Source organism: Sceloporus occidentalis, unplaced genomic scaffold (genome assembly GCF_023333645.1).
Source record: "Sceloporus occidentalis isolate IW3139 unplaced genomic scaffold, rSceOcc1.0.p SCAF_51, whole genome shotgun sequence".
NCBI classification, from domain to species: domain Eukaryota; kingdom Metazoa; phylum Chordata; class Lepidosauria; order Squamata; family Phrynosomatidae; genus Sceloporus; species Sceloporus occidentalis.
This window is the reverse complement of record NW_028317031.1, coordinates 6086980-6109885: the sequence shown is the minus strand read 5'-3', so window position 1 is coordinate 6109885 and position 22906 is coordinate 6086980. Positions and strand designations below refer to the sequence as shown.

Sequence of the window (22906 nt, the reverse complement as noted above, 5' to 3'; positions counted from 1 at the left end):
GAAACATGCGCAAAGGACTGTCAGCTTGGAGCTTTGATTTCAAATAGAAGAAGAATGTTTCCCTTAACTCTATACACAGCCTTTTGCATATACAACATGCAATCTTTACAACATGTACTTATCTGAGACAAGGGGAAACTAAAAGTGCCGCGTCACATGACGCTGATGTGGTCGGCGAACGACTGCGTGGACTCCCAGGCGTCACTGACTACACAACACATTCCCTCCAAGGACTGTAGGGCTTCCCGAGCCATCATCGGATCCCGATCCAGCAAATTCTGGGAGATGCATAGGTGCCTTAGATCGGTTTTCCCAAATCTTTTCATTTTCTTTGCAAACTGGAGCAGTCCATCAGGCTTGATGCAATTGGAGCTGGAAATGACAAAAACATTTTAAAGAAATGTCAATTAAAATATAGGAAATAGCCAAACTATCAAGTCTTCATGTGTTTTATCTCCAGTGTGTGTATTTTATTAAAAAAGCATGCAATTTAATTCTGGATTTCATATACAAATGGAGAGCAAACGCCCGTAGACTAGAGAAATAACTTTACATCGCAAGCAAATGCACTTGAGCGCCACCTGCTGGAGACTCCGTAGCCTTCAGGACTAGAAACCGCATTCCCGCTCTACGGCTTCTAACGACCTGATAAGAGTCATAGGATTTGCTTATAACGATGTGGTATGACAAGTGTGATGCAGGAAAAGTGTGTTTTCAAAGAAAAATATACACAACGCTGTCATTCGGTCTAAGCTAGGTAAAGAAAAAAATTAAAAGGAACACATATCTAAATACTCCTGCATCGAAGACGTGCGTAAAATGTATGAATATCCGCTTGCTATACTATTTCTTGTAACAGATGCATTAGATATTTGGAGTATCTGTCACTTGACGCAGACAGATGATCCAGCAAGGTGTCAGGTCAGAGGGGATTGTAAGTGCTTGCTATTATAAAGCTATAGAGTTACTGTAGGGGTTCTGAATAATGTATAATGAAGGACAGGGCCACAAAAAAGACCCAAATGTATCCATAGGATGAACTGAAAGGCTTTGAAGTTGACTTTAGTTAAGAACCATTTGCCCCGTCTAATCTACCGCTTCCTCCTGATGTAGACATAAACCCTACAGACCGCAACTTGGTCTTAATGTATTTAAAAAGTTCTAATCATACATCTCTTTTGTCTCCTCCAAGCTACCGAGATCCCTTACCAATAAAGCATTCCTATTAACCCAAGAGAAGATGAAGTCTACAGATGAAAGTTATCCCTTCTATCCGATCAACACAGAAAAAGATGTAGAGTCACATAAGCTTCATAAGTCTCTCTTTCAGATGGGAAAAAAAGACCTCTGAGGATCCAAAGGACTAAAACAACTACAGTGCTTTTTATGTTGGTCGAGTAAACATTATTAATATTAACCTTTTTTATTTAGTTAACAAAAGACAGCATTTAAAAGACAGGCAATTCTATATCTTTCATCTAGTGAAATATTTCAGAAAGATTATTATTCAGTAAATCAGAAGTAAACTTTTTTTATCCAGTCCCGGAAACTGAAGAAATCTGTTTAGCATTAGAGTTCCTATTTTTTTATTCTCTAAGCCTAGTTGGGTCTTTAATTTCCTCTTTACAGCTTTACCTGTAAAACTTTTTTTCTCCATTGTAGATTCTAACTCCAGGAAGTACCAATTCTATGTTGAATTCTTATTGTTTTGTGTATTAATCGGATGGGAAAGCACACTAAAATTATTGTATTTCTTGATATCGGGAAACCCACCTTTATTTACTTTTCTTGAAAGTATCTCTAAACTTAATCTTGTTTTTTTCCCTTTTCAAAGGAAATTAATAAAGGAAGAGTGTCTCATGTTAAAGGGACTCTTTAGGGAATCATCTTAACTGGATATAACCATTTCGGAAGGATTTTAATATATTAATTCTACCCCACCATGAGATTTCCTGATTTTAGGGTCTTTCAATATCTTATTAGTTGATTTGAGGAGAGGTAAGAAATTTCCTTTTATTATATTATATGGATTAGATGTTTCTTTAAAACCTAAATAATTAAATTTATTTACATAAAATCAAACTTGGCTTTTAGGGATTCTAAATGAATTCATATGAATATTTAAAGTTCATTTAGAGATCAGCTTGTAACTGGAGATTTTACCGAATATTTCTTTTAATAACTCTAGGAGTTTTTGATCTCTAAATTTTACTCTGTAAACCTGATATTCTAATATTGTCTCTGCATCTATAGCAGTAACATATATCAGAGGAGACAATGGACACCCTTGTCTGGTGCTATTGTAAACATTGAACCTTCTAAAGTTATTCCTTGGCCTATGGTTCTAGCAGATGAGACTGCATATGTCATAATAACTTTAAGCATCCATCCATCAAAACCGAAGGTCCTTAAGGCCATCTCTAATAAATAAAAATAAAAAAAACGACCGACTCTGTCAAAGGCCTTCTTGGCATCTAATAACAGGGCCAGTAATGGGGTCTTATTTTTCCTTCCATAATCTATCTATAATTCTGTTATTAGTTGAAGGTCTGGTCGGAATAAATCCTACTTTATAGTTATTAATTTGCTAAAATAAATCACTGTGTTTTAAGTTGGTATTTAATAAAGACATATGTCTATAGCTCCCTATATAATCTTAAGCCTTACCTTGTTCTTATATTGGTATATTAGCTCTTAAAAGCTCTCTTTTAAACGTTTACATTTGTTAAATGTTAATAATAATGACTGTTAATATGAGAAACAGGTTGCCGAAGCCATCTGGTCCTGGTGCTTCCCAAATTTTTAATTTATGTATTGCTTCTATGACCTCCTTTTCAGTTATAGGCAAATATGAGGTGAGTTTAGGGATTTTCATATATCTTAACTACTCATTTATATCTTTTATATCTGTTTTAGCCTTTGGCAGATTGTACAGACTCAGATGGTAATTATTAAAAGCTTGGCCTATATATTCTGGTGTTAGATGAAGCTGTTGACCTCCTCTAATTTCAAATATCCAGTTATTTTTTTTCCTTCTATTAACTCTACTGGTGAGTAGATTATCTGCCCTACTTCCTCTATAATAATACTGTCACTTTAAATAGTGAAAATTTTTGTTGGTTTCTTCTAGTTGTAATTCGTTCATCTTTCCTTTTATTTCAGATAACCTGTCTATATATTTTCTTTCGAAAACAAATATAATCATTTTCCTGTACCTGATATCCGATTAGATTACTCCGTAGATATATTATACATTTTATATCAAGATCTGTACCTGATATCCAAGTAGCGAATTGAAGACAATGAATCTGGGGCATACATATCTGCCATTATAATCAATCCATCATTTCCTATAAACAGTAAAGTACATAGAAGAAGAAAAAAAAGATTATTGTTTTTACAAGTCAAGCAAACACATTCACATTATCTTGGATCATTTTTATACATCACATCTTTTGTACCTCTATTTCCCCCCCCCCCCATTCCCATACATTCCATGTATCAAAACTTTGATGGGTTACAGTCCCATAAACCATAAAAATACAGTAGAAGAACAAACTCCAGTACCTAGACGATTTCCACAGATGTTCAAGACCTTTAAACATGGGTTTTTCTTGAGTGCAGCGACAAACTGAGTGAAGAATTCTTCGGTGCCTCTTTCAAACAGCCGACAGAACGATAGCTTGACCTCTGCAACATACCAAGTCTTTCGGTTCATGTCTAGCCACGATCGGACGTAACAGATTCAGAAAAAGAATAAGTCGTCCTACGTATGTACAATGAAGAGCAGCCCTGCGTGATGTCAAACACTTACTGTACCTTCAAGGCTGGAATTCTTTAGTAAGTGCACGAGTTCACCGTGCGTATCGGTTAGCTTCATATCATGTAAGTTTAGCCTCCTCAGAGATGTGTTACGTTCTGAAAGTGCCCAGAAAACAAGGCTATGAGAAGCACAGAAGGTGACAGAACAACATATGATTGCGTAGCGTTAGACTGATGGGCAAAATAGTTTTTATCTGCAGTCGAATTCTAGGTTTCTATGATTTTGGCAGGTATTGTATAGCTAGGAACTAAATATCGCTCCTAAAGTACCGTAACCAAATGGTGGGCTTTCAGGATTAGCACTCAAGGCACTATAGATCATGGGTCTGGCATCCATGCGCTAAAGACAATCTCTTCTATATGGTACCAGATTTTATATTCCAATACAGTCCATTAACTCTATACATGGTTTCATCGGCGAGGAGAACATTGGATAAGTGTTACCTGTGAGTGTTCGTAGTACACGTCTAAGAACATCCTGGCTTGGAAATGTAGCGTTGTCCAGAGACAGCTCCGTGAGAGAGGTAGAGGCTTCCAGTATGGATATTAGACGTTCAGAATGCAGGGGGTCCTGGGGAAACCTTATCTCTAACTGCTTCAGAAGGTTTTCTGCAAATACAGAAACATATAGCTATGTGATCATTTGGGAAAGTTAATTTCTAACTGAACTAACAACCTTTATCCCAACAAAATTACAGCTTTGTCAGTATATAAACAGTTTTAGACTAAAACAGCCACACCAAAAAACTAATATATATATATATATATATATATATATATATATATATATATATATATATATATATATATATATATATATATATATATATATATATGCCCTTCCAAAGTAGGGGTGTTGGATTTAAAATAGGGTAAATAAAATTTTAAAGCAAAAAAAATTAGCCCCAAAAAGTAAAACAACGGTCATGGTTTATTACCGTGATCAGGAAGGGATGGGAAGGGTTCTTTTTTAATGAATTATATTTTTTAACAATCTAGAACATTGTCTGTCACTCTCTGTCTCAGTCACGCTGATTATGTGGTACAAAGTCAATGTTTCAAAAGTAATATGAGGTGTGGCGACTTAATTGTAAGGCAGTGTCCTGGACTCAGGAAACGACGAGAGGCGGTGAGTACAGAGCACACCAACAAAGAAAAGGAATCCCTTTTATTTAGCGAGAACAAACAAAAGCTTTTGCTTGCTTTTGTTTGTTCTCGTTAAATAAAGTGTCCTAGAGACTGGAAGCTGTTTGGAGTGCTGGGATTCCTTTTCTTTGTTTGTATGCTTCAAGAGGGTTTATGCTGTCCCTTTTTTCCCTGCTAGCACCCAGCTTCCTGGGAGTTGAGTGCAGAACCATTTTTTCTTTTTTACAGTACAGAGCACACCGTCCATCAAACCTTGTAACTTGTCATAAGGTCATCATCAACACGGTGTTTAAGATGCATTAACTTGTTATAAAGGACACAAAGGGGTTAAACTTTGTAACACTTCATCTAAAAGAAGGGCCTCTGGGTGTCTTTATGTAGATGATCATTTGGCATTTTTCACCTACCTTTAAATTCAAATTGGCAATCCACAGGCGGTTCATTCTCACTGTGGTTTTCAAGGTCAAAACTTAGAGACAAAAGCTGGAGTGAGGGGAAGGTGGTGAGTATCGTGTGGGCCAGATGCAAAGTAGGAACATAAGCAGTGAAGTCACTCATGGAGAACACACTGAGACGGCAGCCTGGACACCTCGACAGAGCAGAGAGGGCTTCTACCACCAGGAAGATATTGACACCGAGATCTAAAAGGAACAGAAAATAAGTACATGACCAGAATACCAATCCCTAGTGGGGGGAAAAAAACTTCATTTTGCTGCAAAGAAAAAAAAAAAAAAAAGGTCAGGAGCATAGAAAACCTCCAGCCACTGTCCTTAAATATTATTAGGAAGACCATACCATTGTAAGCCATCGTCAGTCTCTCCAACGACACCCAGGACCGGAGAAGCTGGCACAGGGAACGACAGGAGTTCATAGTAAGGGGAATATTGTGCAAATTGAGAGCTCTGACACTCCGAAAACGATATGCACCTTCAAGAAACGGCATTCCAATTATTTTTTCTTCCAAGGGCTTCCTCTTGACGCTTTCCTTGTTTCCAGGATTTTTGTCTAAATCATTACCCTCCCCTTTTGGAACGCTGAAAATAAAGTCATATAAATCATCTGGATCGGATTTGAGGCTGCCCTGTAAATCCGACCCGGATTTGGGATTTTTCCTTGAGGTATACGCTACTTTGCCGCCAGAGGCAGCCAAAGGCAGCTTAGAATTGTGACCCATTACATTTCTTGACTCAGCTCCTTGTGATCTGCGAGTCACTGGGTCAAGAGTGACTTCAGAGTTGGTGATATAGGGGTCTGTGGAAACATTTTGGCTAATGTTAAGAGGCTGCAGGCTCAACAAGGCACTTTGACTGCCTACTTCCCCTTCTACACTATCCCTGGAATGGACACTTGAGACACTCGGAGCAAGATCTGCCCCAAACTTGGCTTCATTGACAGTATTACTTGTATTTTTATGTGGGTTCTTTGAACAGAACACACAGGCATAGTCCTTATGTTCCTGCCAAAATCCAGCACTGATACATAAAATCATTTCCAACAGGCTGTTGTCAGGGGCAGGCCAGGAAAGCAGAGACAACTTGTTCACTTGTCCATGGTGGATGAGACGATGAAGAAGCAACTTCAGTGAGTTCAGGGTGGCGGGGTCGGAAGAGCGGAGGTGAAGGAATTTTAAGGTTTCCACGGACTTGGAGAGACATTCCAGTACTGCTGGTGTTAGCTGTGACACTCCATGCTGCTTATTGCTGATGGTAAGTTCCGACACATGCCGGGAGCTATGAACCAAAGGTGAAAATCTCTTGTCGTTCAGACGCCTATCAGAAGAAACATCCAAAATTCCACGGAGCACATTGTGAAAAAAGGCTTCCATGAACTTTTTCCTCCAGCAAGTTACAGTCTGTAACAAAATACATCAACATAGTCAACAAAGCTGCAACACTAACTCTTAGAAACATAGAAGATAAGGGCCAATTGGGTCCATTATTTCTGCTGTAAAGATACAAACCTTAGGCTATATGTCTATGCCATGCATGCTGACATTACCTCACTGTATTAACTTTTAGTCTTTATGCGTTCATATACAGTTTGTAATTTTATATCCACTTCCATGAAATCTGGAGAGACTATAAACGGGAGGGAGGAGGGTACTCCTAAGTGTGGGGGGGTCTGGGTTGGGAGCCCAGCTTGCCCCTGCCCAAGGGTGGCCTTGATCACCATGTGTTCCATTTGCAATAATGTGGTAAATTAGACAAGCAGCAAATAGTTAAGACGGATTGAATAACCTCTGCAGTGAGATCCAGGTACGTAGAAAACAAGCATAACGGAACAACAAGAAACCAAAGTGCTCCACACAGCCATGTCCCGCACTCGTAAACACAAAACTCACCCCAAATCTTGGTGGCTTGCTTTTCATGATATCGTTCCAGTGCTTGCACCATATAGATTGAGTGGAAAGGCCTATGTAACAAACAGCAAGCAAATCCAATATAAATGTCAGCAGAGATTACAAAACATTATTTACTTCATGTAGAGATAAGAGAGATCAACCGAACGCATTTCAACACAATCATTTAACAAACCCCGCTAACAACTGGTGGCACTGGTCAGGCACCAGTAGGTTTGTGCAGAGTCAGTACATCGATTAAACCTGAAGTGATCAGATATTATACATGAATCATGTTGCTTGATCCATACTCACCTTTCTTGACTGCTGCTTGCTCTATTCTTTCCAGATAGTAAATATTCAGCAGAGGCAAAATTCCTTGTAGGATCACCGCTGGCAAATCTAGAAAGAAATAAAAATAATAAAAAAAGAATCCTAAAGTTTCTGAATCAGGTTCACGGCTGACGGTAGCATCCGCTATGAACTGCTAGCGCTCACATGTTAACGTTTAGTATTATTTATTGTTTTATATAGCACCATCACATTCCGCAGCGCTGTACAATTTAACGTTACTATAATTTAAGGAGGCATAAAATATATACGGACCTGCTGTTTACTTCTGGAGACGGATTGTTCTCTTGCATGAAGTAAACAAGAACTGCACATAGTTCAGGTTACTAAAATTGTTTTACCTATGAGCATTCGGACAAGCTTATTTCTTTTTGGGGGGGTCGCCCCCCCCCCCAAATTAAAATATACCTGTCCAGGTGTGTAGGAAATGCTTTGTCTTAGCAAGTATCTGATGGCGTTTTAACGCACACACATTGATTATTAAAGCGTAACAGCCATTGCCTTTTTTTTTCCCCCTCACTTAGTTACTTCATTATTTTGAAACCCTGTATACCGGGCTCCTCTGATCCAGGGATGCCCGCACTCACACTGGCATCTGTGGCATCAGTTTAACTTCCCTGGCTCCTCTGACAACATTTAAATTCACCAAATTGACAGTTTAAGAGGCTGTTTCCATGGAAATAGTTTATGCCGCTGGAACCAGGTCTTACCCCACACATCTTGCTCCAATCTGTCCATGTTGGCAGTCACAGCCCTGGCACAGAGCTTAAACAAGGTGGGCGTCCCTCTAGCATCTTCCACCGCTTTCTCCATGGCCTGGGTTCCCCTGATCATCAGCATCTGCTCATCCCAGAGGAGAACCGAAACCAAGAGCGACGGACAAGTCAAGAGGGACTAAAACTGCAAAGCCAGTAAAGGGAGCTACTGGTCAGGGTGGGTAGAGGGGAGCCATCTTGGGAAGGTCAACGGAATGTTTGGTCACGTGGAAGAGACGACAGTGACTTTCGGTAGCCATATTGGGAAGGTCATCACACGCCTCATTCATAAGAAATGCCTGCATATTCAGACATATACACGCAAACAAGTGTGTATATTTTACGATCCAACATTATATATATATATATATTATATAGTCTGTCATATTACGTGCATGTATGTTTCCAAACACGATGGATTTTATTACTGTTGTTCTATATTCTAGAAAGCAGTGTTAAAGTGTAGTTCTAAATATGGCGCAATCACCATAGAAGCCAGCTGAATGCGCTGATTGCCCCGCATGTTTTGTTTTTATTCTCCCACTGTCCCACAATGCATCACGGTGTATTCCGCTAGTATAGTGAAAGCTCGCCGGGTACTAACGCTTCCGGGCCCTCCCTCTCCATTAATTTTACACCACTTCCGGGTTGTGGAGCCGCGTTGGTGACGTGTTTCCGGCTACTGACCCCTTCTTGTCCTTCTATCCGCAGAGATGGTGCTGGAGCTGGAGAAAGTGTTTGCTGGCGAGCCCGAGGAGGTGAGGGGCAGACAGTAAAGAGGAGTCTTAATCCTCTGGGGGTATTTCGCTGTATGTACGGGACGGGGGGGCGGCCCTCATGCCGGGGGGCATCTTCTGCGTCATGGAGGAGACTCATGCGGGTTTTATTAATCTCACGCGCGAGAACAGAGCGCAATATTTATTCTATTGGAATATCTTCATAATGGAGGGAAATTCTTTATTAACCCTTACAGCCTCAGAATGAACACTGGCCATATATATAATATCAGTAAATAGCATCGTAGAGGACTTCCCGTCATCCTTCGGGTTTCCTTTTTCTCGGATTATATTGTTACCCTTGGGGCAGACATTCTGGCCTGACAGGGGCACAAGTGTCAGAGACAATTCTTTTTAAAGGCCATAGAGCATAATCCACCACCATGTATGATATAGAACATTTTTTTTGTTATTATGTGGATAAAGCAATTTTGTGTTATTTTATATCCATTTGTTTTGTTTTTTTTAATCTGACAGATTTATACATATATAATGTACATTTAATTCACTTATATTGCATTATTTGTTACAGGAGGAAGAAGAGGAGGAGGAAGTGGAATTAGTGGTAAGGCGGGAGTTCTTACTAGTTGAAAATCAAATTCTGTAGCGCTGTACAATGGGTAGACAGGACATAACAAGTAGTATGTAACATAACAAATTGACTTACAGAGACAACAGGTGAGGAGTTGGGTAATGCTGTCTGCTGTAATCAGCCCCATGAAAAGGGTATGGTTTTTATTTCCTGTGTATAGGTACTTCTCTAGGTATTTTATTGATACGGGTGGAAATCTGTAACTTTCTTTTGTTACAGTATTTTTTAGTTTTATGTCGGTCGTGGTCAAGGTGACCTTTGCACTCAATCATGTTCCTATAAACCCCATTGCAAATTCCATAGCAGGAAAACAATGAGAGTTGTGTTAAATAGAGCCATACAAAGTAATAAGGAAGGAGTAATTGGTTACCTTGGTGATTGCACCATTGTTGCCATTCTGCACCTTACACGCTGCTTTGAAAATTCCTTGTGCATCCACTGGTTACATAAGCAATATATTTTGACATATATGCTTTTTGTCTGTTTGTTTAGCCATATATTTAAGAATAAAGTGGTTATTCTTAATAAGAAAACCATAGATGATTGGCAGTTAAGTAAAAGAACATTCCGGGTGTCATTGCAATGTAGGTTTTCCCCCGAATGTTTAAACTCCAGCCGTTGTAGAATTCCATCAAAAATATTGTGCTGATTTTCATAATTAATTTTGCATAATGTTTCAGACAGCTGTGTATTAGTAATTTTGTATGAGATCTAGCTGTGTTATTTTAGACCAATCTACAAATCAAACTCTTCATCGCACTGCTTTGTGATAAACAGTAGAATGGCTCAGTCTTAATGTTCCAGAGACTGACACTGAGCTGAAAGTTTATGGAGGAATAGACCTCATAGGCTAAACACTAATATATAAGGGTTGCCATAAAAATTATCTCGGTGTGGCGAGCAGGGAAAGTCACCTAACTTATCATGAGACTGACAACAATGGCAGCTTCCAGGTCTGCCGGTAAAAGTTACTATTGGAACAAAATAAAATAAAACGTTTTCTTCAGTGCTAAATTACCATGTGCAGCCTTTTCTTTAATTTGCCAAAATATATTCATTTTCCATGATTTCCCCTTTAACAAGTTAGATAAGAAAAAAATGTACATATTGTATTAAGAGTATACTTATAAACCGGCACAGCTCGAACTCCATACAGTTCTAGAGACTAGTTACATCATTCCCTGTAAAGGTGAGTTTGTAATCATTGATTCGATGTTTGTCCCATTTTCCTACAGGATCCCTTAACAGCGGTGAGGGAGCAATGTGAGCAATCCGAGAAATGTGTGAAATCTCGAGAAAGATTAGAGCTGTGTGAGACTCGGGTCAACTCCCGCTCGCACACGGAAGAGGAGTGCACTGAAGAACTCTTTGACTTCCTACATGCCAGGGACCACTGTGTGAGTGCAATGCCCTTTGTTAATAAAGGAGCAGCAAACAATCCGCTGCTTTATATCTATTCTATACATCATTTGGAAACAATAAGCTTAAATGGGTCATTCTTATTTTGTGAAACTATCTGCCAGCTTGGGTACAGAGAATGGGTCTTAGAAATAGTCTGTTTGTATTAGTCTCATTTCTGCGAGGGGGGGGGGGAATATTCAGGATGTGAGACTGACTGATCAATGCTAAATTTAAAAAAATGCCATGGTACAGTCCCTTTATTGAGGTAGATATAATATAATTGGCTATAAATTTGGTACTCTGTGTTTTTCTGGATACTAAACTTTTGGTTTTTTGTTTTCAGGTGGCCCACAAATTATTCAAGCACGTGAAGTAGGAGATTTTTCTTTCTAAGGAAATCATTGTCTCATCGACATCCATCTGTATAAAGTCTGATGTTAGGCTTTTGTGACTCCTCATGCTAATGGATTATAACTCCTTGAGCCTGTTGCCAATACCATTATCTTACAGACAGTGGAAAGTATCTCCTGGCATGGATATCTAAAATACAGTATGGAAATCTGCTGTGATTGCTCGTGTTAATAAATATATTCTATGTGGAATTAAACATTATTTCTTCTCTTCTCTGTTTACTCGCTCTAACATGGTCTAATTCTATATGTATTTCTGATGTATGTTTTCATGTATAACATTGGAAGACATCAGTGTGATCAGCTGATTAATTAGCTGTAGTCAAACTTGAGATATATCTGTTCCTGTAGATATCCCACTGCTGTTAAACAATGCCAGGGCTTTCATTGGTGGCCTCCTAGCCATTGGACTATAATTCAAATCATCCTTCATACACAGCTGACTGATCTGGGGTCGTATAAGCAGGAGGGCCAAAGGCTTTGACCCGGCTCCAAGTCAAATTGTCTTAATTAGGTAGAATGTGGTGAGCGTAAAGCAGATCAGTCTGTACTATAAGTGATATTCAGTGCGTTTCAACTAGTATGAAAGTCCAGCATAGAGATTATTTTCTATCATGTTATATAGTGCCATCGTATTCCATAGCGCTGTACAATGGGATGTCTCACCTTGATGCTTGTAAGATGCCACAAAATCAGAGCACCTGTCTTGGAAACGCTATCTTTATCATCTGCAGTTATACTTCCAATGAGCTTCTCTCTTCTACCCTTTTTTAAATGAGCACAAACATATTTGGCCATAAACTGAAGGTATTGCACTGCCAGTAACGGCTTACTGATGTGACACACAATGTAGTTTGGGCTGAACAGACAAATTGAACAGTTATATAATCTTCTTGAACGAAAACAGTCAGGATCCCTAAATAGCCTGCCACTTAGAAGCTGAAGAGCTCCAGTCTAGCAGCCGCACTCCTATGGTACAGAGGGGGCTAAATGTGCAGGGTCAACAAAATCACAAGTCCCTGTACATGGGGGATTTAAAAAACTCATTCAGGGAAATGAGGACAGCCCTACATGCAAAACCCTACACTCAAAATATAAATGAGCTTAATCCCTCCTGCTTGTAAAAGGGGTGCAGTGTATTTGTAGGGGTTTCACTACATTCTTGGCTGGGACATTTGCACAATTCTCATTGGTCATTGTGATTAGTGACTGAGGGTCTGCACCGCACCACACAGTTTATGTGGTCTAAGGCTTGACTCTAGGTGGTAGTTGCCAAGTTGAGGTAAAAGACACATGCTTATTTCATGCAATTAGGCACCCATGCTGAAAAATGTCACAATAAGCTTAGATATGCATGCTCCAGATTCCATGGGCTAAATCCCATAACCTGGTTCACAGTAGTTGACTGTATTAACTCCCTCATATCATCATGAAGAGTGAATTTCTCCTACGAGAAGGTCTGAGCTGCTCCTGCTTAGTGCATAGCAGTAAAGGTAGTTGCAAACTTAGTGAATAGAATGAAGTGTACAGCATATGATATGCCATAGTTTGTAAACCAGCTGTGGGATGTATACACATTGGTATTTATTCATTAAATAGCAACGGGTTTCTCCATCGGCAAGAGCTTGGTTAGCCCAATATAATGCCCGGTTACATAGTGAAATGTCCTGTAAGGCGTTTCACTAACGATGTATTCTGACCTCCCCCAGAAAAACTTTTGCGTGTTCTTAAAAAAATACTTTCCAATTTCAGCCCCCTTTTCATCGATGATCTGAATTTTTTTTAGAATACACTTGTTATAATCCACAAACTACTACATTTCCATTCTTCACTTTGTTGGTAATTTTTACCAACCAACCACCACTGTTTATTATTATTTATTGATTTATATAGCGCCTTCATATTCCACAGCGCTGTACAATGGGTAAAAAGGACATGACATAACAGTATATAACATAACAATTAGCTTTACAGAAACAACAGGTGAGGAGGGCCCTGCTCAAACATTTTTATTAATTATCACACTGCCCTTAAGTAGTACAGAGTACATCGCTGCGGAATACGAAGGCGCTATACAAATCATCAATAAATAATTCTAGTTAAAAAAGGGATTGTAGCACATGGCATGCAGTCAAATTATGTCACCAAAGGTATATCATCTTGGATTTCACATGATGGACACATTGCTACATTTTTGGAGAACAGACAATATAACAGAAGACACTGAGCTGTCAATCATATCTACCCAAATAAAGACATAACGTGTCGCGGCTACTGTGCTTCTGCATTAATACCTACACTCCCTTCCGCGGCGGAACCCAAAAGCCGGGGTGAAGTGTCTGCGCGGACTGCTATTGGTGACGCACAACAAGATGGCAGCTTCCATGTGTGCGGGACTGTTGCTTAGGAGGCTGGATACACATGTTCTGACCTTCCGTAGATATAAATTCAAGAAGAAATGGGTAATGCGGTTTGGGAGGGAATGTGCTCATGGAGGGCAGGGAGGACGAATTATAGATAATGTCTCCCCTAAAATCAGGTTAGATAGGAGCGGCAGGGGTTTATATCACACATGTAGTAATGGCAATCTTTTTTTACATTATGCTGCTTGTCCCCTGGTGTTTAAATGATTATTTGTGGCTGTTATTTGGAAATCACTACATTTAAGCCCCAGATCTTTGCTTCTGAATTTATCACTTCAGTAATTAATCAGTGCATCTGCTATGCTTGATAGGAAAAATGAACATATTTACTATTATTATTACCTTCTATTTAGTATGCTCAGCGCTGTACAGTTCAAATGGGGCAGTTAAAACACACGTAACAAATATACATTCGTATATACAGACACATGAGGAGTTGAGAACCCGGCCGTGAGCTGCCAGCCTTATGGTACTTTTACATAGAGTTCCTGGCAGTAATGGGCTTTAGAGCTTATAATCAATGTTTTAACTCATCAGAAAATTCAGACTTTGGTTGAAGCTGATATCTGCCATTTGAAGTAAAGACCTCTGAGGTCCCTGAAAGCTTATGCAGTTTTATATATTTTTTCTATGTTTTCCCGATAAAAGGTATCTGCGCGAATTAAGGACTCGTGTTACACTTGGGCTTTCTAGTGAATGTGATTTAAACTTTTCTGATCCACGCACAACAGTCTACTAGGGTTTCTTGTCATTATTGTGGGGCTGGGATGTGTTGTGTAGTAAATAGGAGAGGTATCACCCCGGGGAGAGTGACCTGCATTGGACAGCGTGATGATAAATGAGGAGCAGTCATTTAGACACATATGGTGGGATTGTAATAAAATCACACAATCATGGCGAGAAATTTTTGAATTAATATCTGACCTTGTTAAACTAACCATTTGTCCATCTCCGGAAAAAGCACTTTTACATTTGGACTTAGCTAATATTTCCTTTAATCAAAGAATCTTAGTAGTTCAGTGCTTATTGGCTATGAAAATTAGTATAGCAAGAAAATGGTTACAAACATCAATAATAAACATAGAGAGTGTGCTTAACCAAATAAAATACCAATGTTTAATGGAACATGGATATTTTCTAGCACATCAGAAACTACATAAATTTAATACAATTTGGAGGCCCTGGACTGATAAATATCCAAATAACCATGGTAGCATAAATTAAAAATAAATAATACATGGGAGCTCATATAATTAGGTACGTGTGTGGCATGATTGATTCTTTTTTTTTTTTTTTTTTTTTTTCTTTTTTCTTCTTCTGTTTTGTGGTAAGCCTGGGGATAAAGTGTTGAATATCCCGGCTTACAATTGTTGTAATTGATATGACACCAGGGCTAATCTACAGATAACATGTAAAGTTTATAGATAAACCTTAGGTGATCTAATCACTTTATATGTAATACTTTAACCCCTTAAGGACCAGGCTGTGTTTTACCTATTGTACCATTGGGACCGAGGCTGTTTTAATACTTTTGCGGTGTTCGTGTTTAGATGTAATTTTCTCTTCACTCATTTAGTGAACCCACACAAATTATATGTTGTTTTTTTCAGGACAAGAAGGGCTTTCTTCAGATACCATTGTTTTAATCATATTATCTAATTTCCCATAAAAAAAATAATAAAATATGATGAAAAATGTAAAAAACCCCCACATTTTCTGACTTTTACCCCAAAAATCTTTTACTCATCCAAAAAAGCTAATGAAAAAACCTACTAAATATATTCTACTATTTGTCCTGAGTTTAGAAATACCCAATGTTTTTATGTTTTTTTGCTTTTTTCTGCACGTTATGGAGCATTAAGTACAGGTAGCGTTTTGCTATTTCAAAACCATTTTTTCCAAATCTGGTAATTCTTCCCCCCATGTGCCATTTCGGGTATCTTTGAAGCCGGCCAATGCAATTTACCCCATCAAATCATATATTTTTGAAAACTAGACACCCCAAGGTATTTCAAATGCTAGTATTTTAACCCTTTCCATGCATAAGATTCTACCACCGGCCTTTGCCACACTTTGTGTTAGTATTTTTTTGGTATTTTTTTTTACACAAATTGTACTTTGGGTATACATTTATAGCTCCAGGTATACGTCACTATCAAACAACACCCTAATATGTGTTCAATAACATCTCTCGAGTACAGTGATACCACCCATGCATGGGTTTGACTGCTGTTTGGGGTTAAAAGGCCACATTTGGGAAGTGCGCTTTTTTCCCCCTATTTTGGTCAGTCTGTGCCTATGCCCTATCTTTGAGCCTGGCCACTACAATTTACCTCATAAAACCATATATTTTTGAAAACTAGACACCCCAAGGTACTTAAAATGGTAGTATTTAACCCTTTCCATGCATCAGATTCTACCACCAGCCTTTGCCACACTTTGTGGTAGTATTTTTTTTTATTTTTTTTTTCACACAAATTGTACTTTGGGTATAAATTTATAGCTCCAGGTATACGTCACTATCAAACAACACCCTAATATGTGTTCAGGAACATCTCCCGAGTTCATTCATACCCCACATGTATGGGTTTGTCTGGTGTTTGAGGTTAAAATGCCACATTTTGGAAGTGCGCTTTTTTTCCCCCCATTTCGGTCAGTCTGTGCCTATGCCCTATCTTTGAGCCCGGCCACTCCAATTTACCCCATCAAACCATTCATTTTTTTAAATTAGACACCCCTTGGGTATTTGAAATGCTTTTATTTAAATTTTTCCACGTCAGGATTTTTGGGAAGATACAGCGCTAATTTTAGCACTTGCTCATAATAATAAACTTTATTTTTTTATTTTATTTATTTTACTCTTTTTGGACTTTTTTTTTTACATTTTGCTGGAACTGGATAGTTCCTCTAAAGCATAATAATTTTTAAATGTTACCATGTTTTTTTTAAGCTTTTTCTTTTTTTCTTTTTTTTTTTTTTTAATTTTTTTTCTTTTTTTTTTTAAATATTTTACTAATCACATAGTGATTAGAAAGCTGGCCTCCATTGACTTGTATGGTTGAATGCAGTACCTGTATTCAACCAGCAAGTGGAGCCAGAGTTCTCTAGAAGGTCAGGAGACTGTCTAGCGAACTTTTTCAACTTTATTTTTTTTTTCCCGGACCGCCGCCATCTTGCGGATGGTGAAGACTGCGTGCAGCTACGGCTGTGACCGCTCTCCGGAGCGGTCACAGTCCATCAAGAGGTGTTTGGTGTCGCTGGATGCCTCCTGATCGAGGCATTCCAGCGACACCATTGAAGTTTAGGAGGTGATCGTTGATCGCCTCCTAAATGCTTTTAAAACGGGCGTCCGCCGCCATACAATGTATGGCGGCTGTTGACGCCCCGGGGAGGGGCCAGACATGGCCCATCATGCCGATCTCGGTGTTGCTGAATGCCTCGACATCGAGGCATTACAGCAACACCGTTTAAGCTTAGAAAGTGATCATTGATCACTTTCTAAGCTTGTTTAAGTCTGATGACGTGTCAGGCACGTCATAGGTCGTTAAGTGACCGTTTTGCATGACGTGCCTGACCCGGCAATGGACGTTAAGGGGTTAATACTTGTGATTCTTCTTATATCTGTATTATTAGATTATAATATAATTTGATATCTGTATTATATTATACTTATTTTGATATCTGTTTTATATTATATTGTTGCAATAAAAAAAAAAAAATAAAAAAAAAAAAATGAGGAGCAGTCAGCAGGGACAGCCTATTGGTTGCTTTAGTGATTGCGATTCCTGGGCTGCTCATCTTGCTGCGTTGTGTGGCTAACAGCTGGGTATGTCTGGCTGGATGCTATGTGAGCGTAAATAGTAGCCAGGGCCCCCTGTATTCACTCATCTGGCCCTGGTGATCACTCCTTGTTTAGAGTTTTGCTGCTGATTAAATACCCAGAAACACAAATAAACTGTGAACGGTAAAGTCCTAGTTTATGATCACAGCCTGTGTGTGTTCCAGTTTTAATTTAAACATATCTCACTTTTCGCTTGTAATTGGGGTCACTAAAAACTGCACTTACACAGGGCTGCGTATTTTGTAGCTGCCATGTTTTAGTGACTTTTGTTTTTGGAGCAGAAACATGTAATTTTAAAGATACTTTTCCTTCTTTGCATTTTATTTTTCTAGGCAACCACCCTTCCGACAATACCATGCGCAAGACTAGCGCTGCAGTACTTTGACATGAATTATGGTGCTCAGTTTGGGGATCTATGGCCTTCAATTCGCATCAGTCTTCTCTCAGAACAGAAGTATGGAGCGCTTGTCAATAACTTTTCCCAAAGGCAGAACGTAATGCAAAATCTCGCAGCCTTAAGTGCCAAGGACATTCTCTTTGAGGCTGAAAGTGCTGTGGCAGAGTTGCAGTTAGATGGCTGTAAGGACACCAGAGAAATCAAGGAAGCAAACGAGTCCCTCTTGGATTCTGGCATTTCGCAGTTCGACCCGCGGTATCATCTGATGGAAAAAGCAAAGGCAGCGCTGCCGTCACTGCACAGCTCTGGACTCGCAGGCTTTGTGTTTCCCAGAGGTGACATCAGTCGCTTCCCGTCAGCCAGGTGTAGTATTATGTCCATTCTTTAGGATCCATCATTAATTAACTTTAAAAAAAAAGAACACTTTTGTGATCCTTCAGACTATTTCTGACTCCTCCTTGAAGTGGATCCATCACTTTTCCACGTTTTGAAATTCTGTACACTAAATAACGTCATGTAATACACAAAGGCTATATGTCGAATGAAAGCGAAATTAATTTATTAAAACAATAAAATGTAGTTACATAAACATTCTGTGGATTATGCAAATTTGGCATTTTTTGGTTTATAATTCTTTAAAGATTGTCAAAAAAATTATACACAATTTTAAGGGGAAAAAGATTTGTATTTCATTGTGTTCCAATAAAACCTTTATCTGTAGACGTGGAGGCTGCCACTGCAGGCAGTCATGATATTTCGGTTACTGTTCTGTCCTCAAACACCACACTGAGCTGATTATTGTATTGTTGATACATTTTTGCTTATCTAATGAGATCTTTTTTTTTTTCTGTAGGCTTTCATTAGTCAGAGGGTCCACCTGGGTGATTAAAATTGAGATATTCTATTGGTTACCGTAAGGCAGTAGTAGGGATGGTCTAAAATAACACAGCTTGGACGCATACACATAACTAATATATAACTATGTGAAAACTGGAATTCTTTCTTTTTTTTGTAGGCCAGACTGCTTTGGCTATCTGGAGTACTATCTGATGGACGCTGCCTCGCTCCTGCCTGTTTTAGCTCTCGATGTGCAGCCTGATAATAATGTTTTGGACTTGTGTGCCGCCCCAGGAGGGAAGACTCTGGCTCTTCTGCTAACCGGAAAATGCAGTACGTAACACGTTGTAATAAGCACTAAGGCTATCATTTATTTTATTACTTTATCTTGTATGGTTCCCTTTTCTACTTCCTTACTGACCTATCTGTTAGTATGTGATGTGTGATCACTGTGGTCGGTGTACCATATCTTATGGATACTCACATGGTTAATTATGATAATGTATTCCATAGTTTTTTGAGTAAAATATATAACATGTAATGGTTCCAAATATGTTATGATTTCCCATCAAGACTGGTCTTAAATTCACAGATCATATACATTATAAAGGCTGATTAAACTAGTTTTATTTGCACTCTAAGATACTTTGCACTTTGCGTTATCATGATATATTTAACAATGTGGACTTTCTTCATTTGCTATCTCTCCTTTAAATGCCTTATACCCCCATCTGATAGCCGAGTGTGATTAAAGGCTTAAACTGATGCAACATGATTTAAAAGGAAAAAAAAAAAAAATACTTTCAGATTGGAAGTCTAATTTAACCCTTTGGACATAAAAATACAGATATGGGAAAGCTGGGAGACCCTGATCTCATAGTTTGCTTTCTCTTTCAGGACACCTGGCTGCCAATGATTCGTCTTTATCCCGCAGTAACCGTCTTCGCAGGGTCTTAATGTCCTATATTCCTAAGGAACTAAGAACAGAAGACAAAGTACGTGTCACCTCTTATGACGGAAGGGCGTGGGGAGAACTGGCGGAAAGAACATATGACCGGGTGAGCTTCTGATGTTACTGGATGTTCCTTTATCAGAATTAAATGATGCACGGTTGGGGGGCCTATAAATATATAATGCTTTGTCATAGATTCAGGTGAACCTCTAACTTAAAATACTGTCATCAGATGCAAAAACTTTGTGTATGTTTTTATAGTGTTCAGAAACTCTTTTTTGATACTTAAATAGAAAAAAAAACCCCATAGGAGCATATAATTTGGAAAGAACCCAAAAGAACCATCAACGTCTGCCTGTTTTTTCTGATGTAAATCCAAACCTTAATCAGTCATTGGTCTTGTCTTATATTAAGGATAGCCGTATTCCCTCACTGTATTAGCCTCTACCACTTATGCTGGGAGGCTGTTCCACTTATCTACTGCCTTCACAGTAAAGTAAACATTTCTTTACATTACTGCTCCTGTACTTTCTTAAATTTTAATGTATTCCCTGCAGTTAAATGGGCCTTCCAAGTCCCTTTTTACTCATGGTTCATTCTGCCCCCGTGTATGGTGTAGGTGCTGGTAGATGCCCCTTGTACCACAGACCGCCATTCCCTTCTTGAAGAGGAGAATAACATCTTCCACCGGATGAGGACAAAAGAGCGCCAAATGCTTCCAATGCTACAGGTGGAGCTCCTGGTGTAAGTGTCTCAAGTGATCTTCCTACAGTTCCAAAAGACAATGTGATGATCAAGCAGTACACACAATATAAGATAACATAGAAACATATCAATGCATTCACCTTTCATACTGTGTAGGAAACGGTCTTACCCTGTACTAAATCAAAAGGTTTTCTCCCCAATTTATTCTTAAATCTGTATGTCTCATTTATAGCTCGTAGTAGCGAAACCCTGCAGTCTTACTGTACTATTTAGATCATTATATAACTCAGCCTTCATGGAGTAGAGTTCTTTTGCTTTAAGTGGCTGCCCTCTTCAGCCCTGAAAAATGGATTAAATCATATTACATAGAATTAACAGCAATATTTAAAATCTGACTTATCAGGTGAAGACCTAATCTGTCTTGGGTTATTGCAAAAGCCCCCCCCTTCTTAAAAGTGAATATAGTTATATTGCTATGTAATGAGTGACTGGCGCGGTCATTGTGCTTATGACACCGTACTGGATGATGCGATATTGCTCTCCTACATGCCGTAGTATGAATACCTCCACTTTCTCCCTGTTCCAGAGCCGGCCTGCAGGCGCTGAAGATCGGAGGTGAGGTTGTCTACGCCACTTGTTCTCTGTCCCAGCTGCAGAACGAATGTGTCGTGGAGAGAGCGCTGGAGCTCGCAGCCTCCGAACACAGAATTCTGGCCGAGCCCCAGGACCTCAGCAGCTTCAGAGTGCTTTTCGAGAATACGTATAACTTTTATAAGGACTGCAGGATCGGAGAATTGGTTCTCCCCCATCTTACTGCAAACTTTGGGCCCATGTACTTCTGCAAGCTGAAGCGGTTAAGATAACCAAAGGATCAGAGACAATGAACGCATCATTAACATACAAAAGATGTTTTCTCTTCAAACGCTATTTTGTTGCGACTATATTGTAAACCAAACAATTTCCACGAATCTGTAAAAATAACATTTATAGTAGTGAATTGATGGTATATTCTATGTGAATGTGTACATTCTAAGTACTTACACCGGTGGCTTAACTCATATGGGTCATTCTAGAAAAGTATGTAAAAATAGGCGACAAACTTTTTGGGGTAAGCTTTAGTTGATTATAGCAAGAGTGGCGTGGAGACCTTGAAGGTGGGAGAACATGATTCCTTTCAGAACGCAGGGTGGGTATATGAGGACGGATTGCATGCTTCTGTGAACAAGTGGGGTTTCAGTGTCCAACACGAGTAAAACCCTAAAGATGAGAGTGGGAAGAATTGATGCTGTTTGAAGAGAGATGCAGCGCGTTAGAAGACCAAAGATGATGATGGTTGTGGGAGAGTATTTGGGCATAAGAATGGAGATATAGGGCTAGAGTATTGTTAAAGGCTCTAGTTTCTTTAAAATGAGAAATAAAGACTGTTCAAGGGAGGATAACATCACAGTGGAAAGCTAGAGGTTGAAGAGATGGGTTAAGCTTGACAAGTGTTGGTAATGGGAAACAGATGTTTAGGTTTGTTAGAGGGTGCCGAGATTACTAAAACTAGATTTTTGGGTTCATTGAGAGGGAGGTGTATGAATTGGGCATTGGGAATTTGTAGCGTAGTGACGGCTCTGGTAAACCCGATCTCTTCTGCAGATGCTCAGCAGTAGGAGAGCTCATGCGGAGTGCTATAGCTGAGCTCGGAGGTGGCGAGTTGGCCCACAACAGCAGGATTAGCCTCCCCTAGGACCCAGGCCAGTGTATGACTACATTGCTGTGGAAACATCAGCACAAGAAGAGGTAGACATGATGGACGGGTAGAAGCAGGTTAAGGTCACAGAGGTTTCTATTTGAAGTGGAGGAGGGGGTGGATGTATAGATTGTTAAAACGGTTGAGGTCAGAGAGAGACAGGCGCTTGAGAATTAGTGATGGGAAGTTCGGATCATTAAAGTGAATCGGATCATTTCGATTCGTTCACTGAAATGATCCGATTCATGATCCGGATCTTCGGATCACTCAGTGTGTCTGCACGGAGTTACTGTTTTCCACTGTAAGATCCGGATCATTGTAAGATCCGGATCATTGTAAGATCCGGATCTTTGAACGACTCTCTGCCTTCATTGGCATTCTAATCATTCAGAGAATGTCACCATACTGTTATAAATAATACATTA

General features: G+C 39.2%; 3 protein-coding genes across 3 annotated transcripts; 2 read left to right on the top strand and 1 right to left on the bottom strand.

Annotated features, from left to right (window-relative positions):
• Positions 1-152: 152 nt before the first annotated feature.
• On the bottom strand, positions 153-8470 carry LOC149288535 (leucine-rich repeat-containing protein 41-like). The gene is made up of 10 exons (XM_089491691.1): positions 8368-8470; positions 7622-7708; positions 7310-7380; positions 5764-6820; positions 5376-5609; positions 4267-4431; positions 3820-3918; positions 3568-3690; positions 3275-3350; positions 153-372 (listed from the first exon to the last, which is right to left on the bottom strand). Exons 1-10 carry the CDS (start codon positions 8468-8470, stop codon positions 153-155), a joined length of 2235 nt encoding a protein of 744 aa, XP_089347817.1.
• A 655-nt stretch (positions 8471-9125) lies between these two features.
• Positions 9126-11557, top strand: LOC149288534 (cytochrome b-c1 complex subunit 6, mitochondrial-like). The gene is made up of 4 exons (XM_089491777.1): positions 9126-9170; positions 9721-9753; positions 11016-11177; positions 11525-11557. The coding sequence occupies exons 1-4, from the start codon at positions 9126-9128 to the stop codon at positions 11555-11557; spliced, it is 273 nt and encodes a 90-aa protein (XP_089347903.1).
• Positions 11558-13963: 2406 nt separating this feature from the next.
• Positions 13964-21609, top strand: LOC149288533 (5-cytosine rRNA methyltransferase NSUN4-like). Its single transcript, XM_089491734.1, has 6 exons — positions 13964-14053; positions 18188-18615; positions 19268-19422; positions 19987-20147; positions 20661-20785; positions 21333-21609. Exons 1-6 carry the CDS (start codon positions 13964-13966, stop codon positions 21607-21609), a joined length of 1236 nt encoding a protein of 411 aa, XP_089347860.1.
• The last annotated feature ends 1297 nt before the right edge of the window (positions 21610-22906 follow it).

Excerpts from the sequence above, each read along its gene's own strand:
- LOC149288533 (XM_089491734.1), top strand. The coding sequence starts at position 13,964 with ATGGCAGCTTCCATGTGTGCGGGACTGTTGCTTAGGAGGCTGGATACA. Across the intron at positions 14,054-18,187 it reads ATAAATTCAAGAAGAAATGG|GCAACCACCCTTCCGACAAT; the intron begins GTAATGCGGTTT and ends TTATTTTTCTAG. Across the intron at positions 19,423-19,986 it reads TCTGCTAACCGGAAAATGCA|GACACCTGGCTGCCAATGAT; the intron begins GTACGTAACACG and ends TTTCTCTTTCAG.
- LOC149288534 (XM_089491777.1), top strand. The coding sequence starts at position 9,126 with ATGGTGCTGGAGCTGGAGAAAGTGTTTGCTGGCGAGCCCGAGGAG. Across the intron at positions 9,171-9,720 it reads TTGCTGGCGAGCCCGAGGAG|GAGGAAGAAGAGGAGGAGGA; the intron begins GTGAGGGGCAGA and ends TATTTGTTACAG. Across the intron at positions 9,754-11,015 it reads AGGAGGAAGTGGAATTAGTG|GATCCCTTAACAGCGGTGAG; the intron begins GTAAGGCGGGAG and ends ATTTTCCTACAG.
- LOC149288535 (XM_089491691.1), bottom strand. The coding sequence starts at position 8,470 with ATGGAGAAAGCGGTGGAAGATGCTAGAGGGACGCCCACCTTGTTTAAG. Across the intron at positions 5,610-5,763 it reads ACTGACGATGGCTTACAATG|ATCTCGGTGTCAATATCTTC; the intron begins GTATGGTCTTCC and ends TGTTCCTTTTAG. Across the intron at positions 3,691-3,819 it reads AAAGAATTCCAGCCTTGAAG|AGGTCAAGCTATCGTTCTGT; the intron begins GTACAGTAAGTG and ends GGTATGTTGCAG.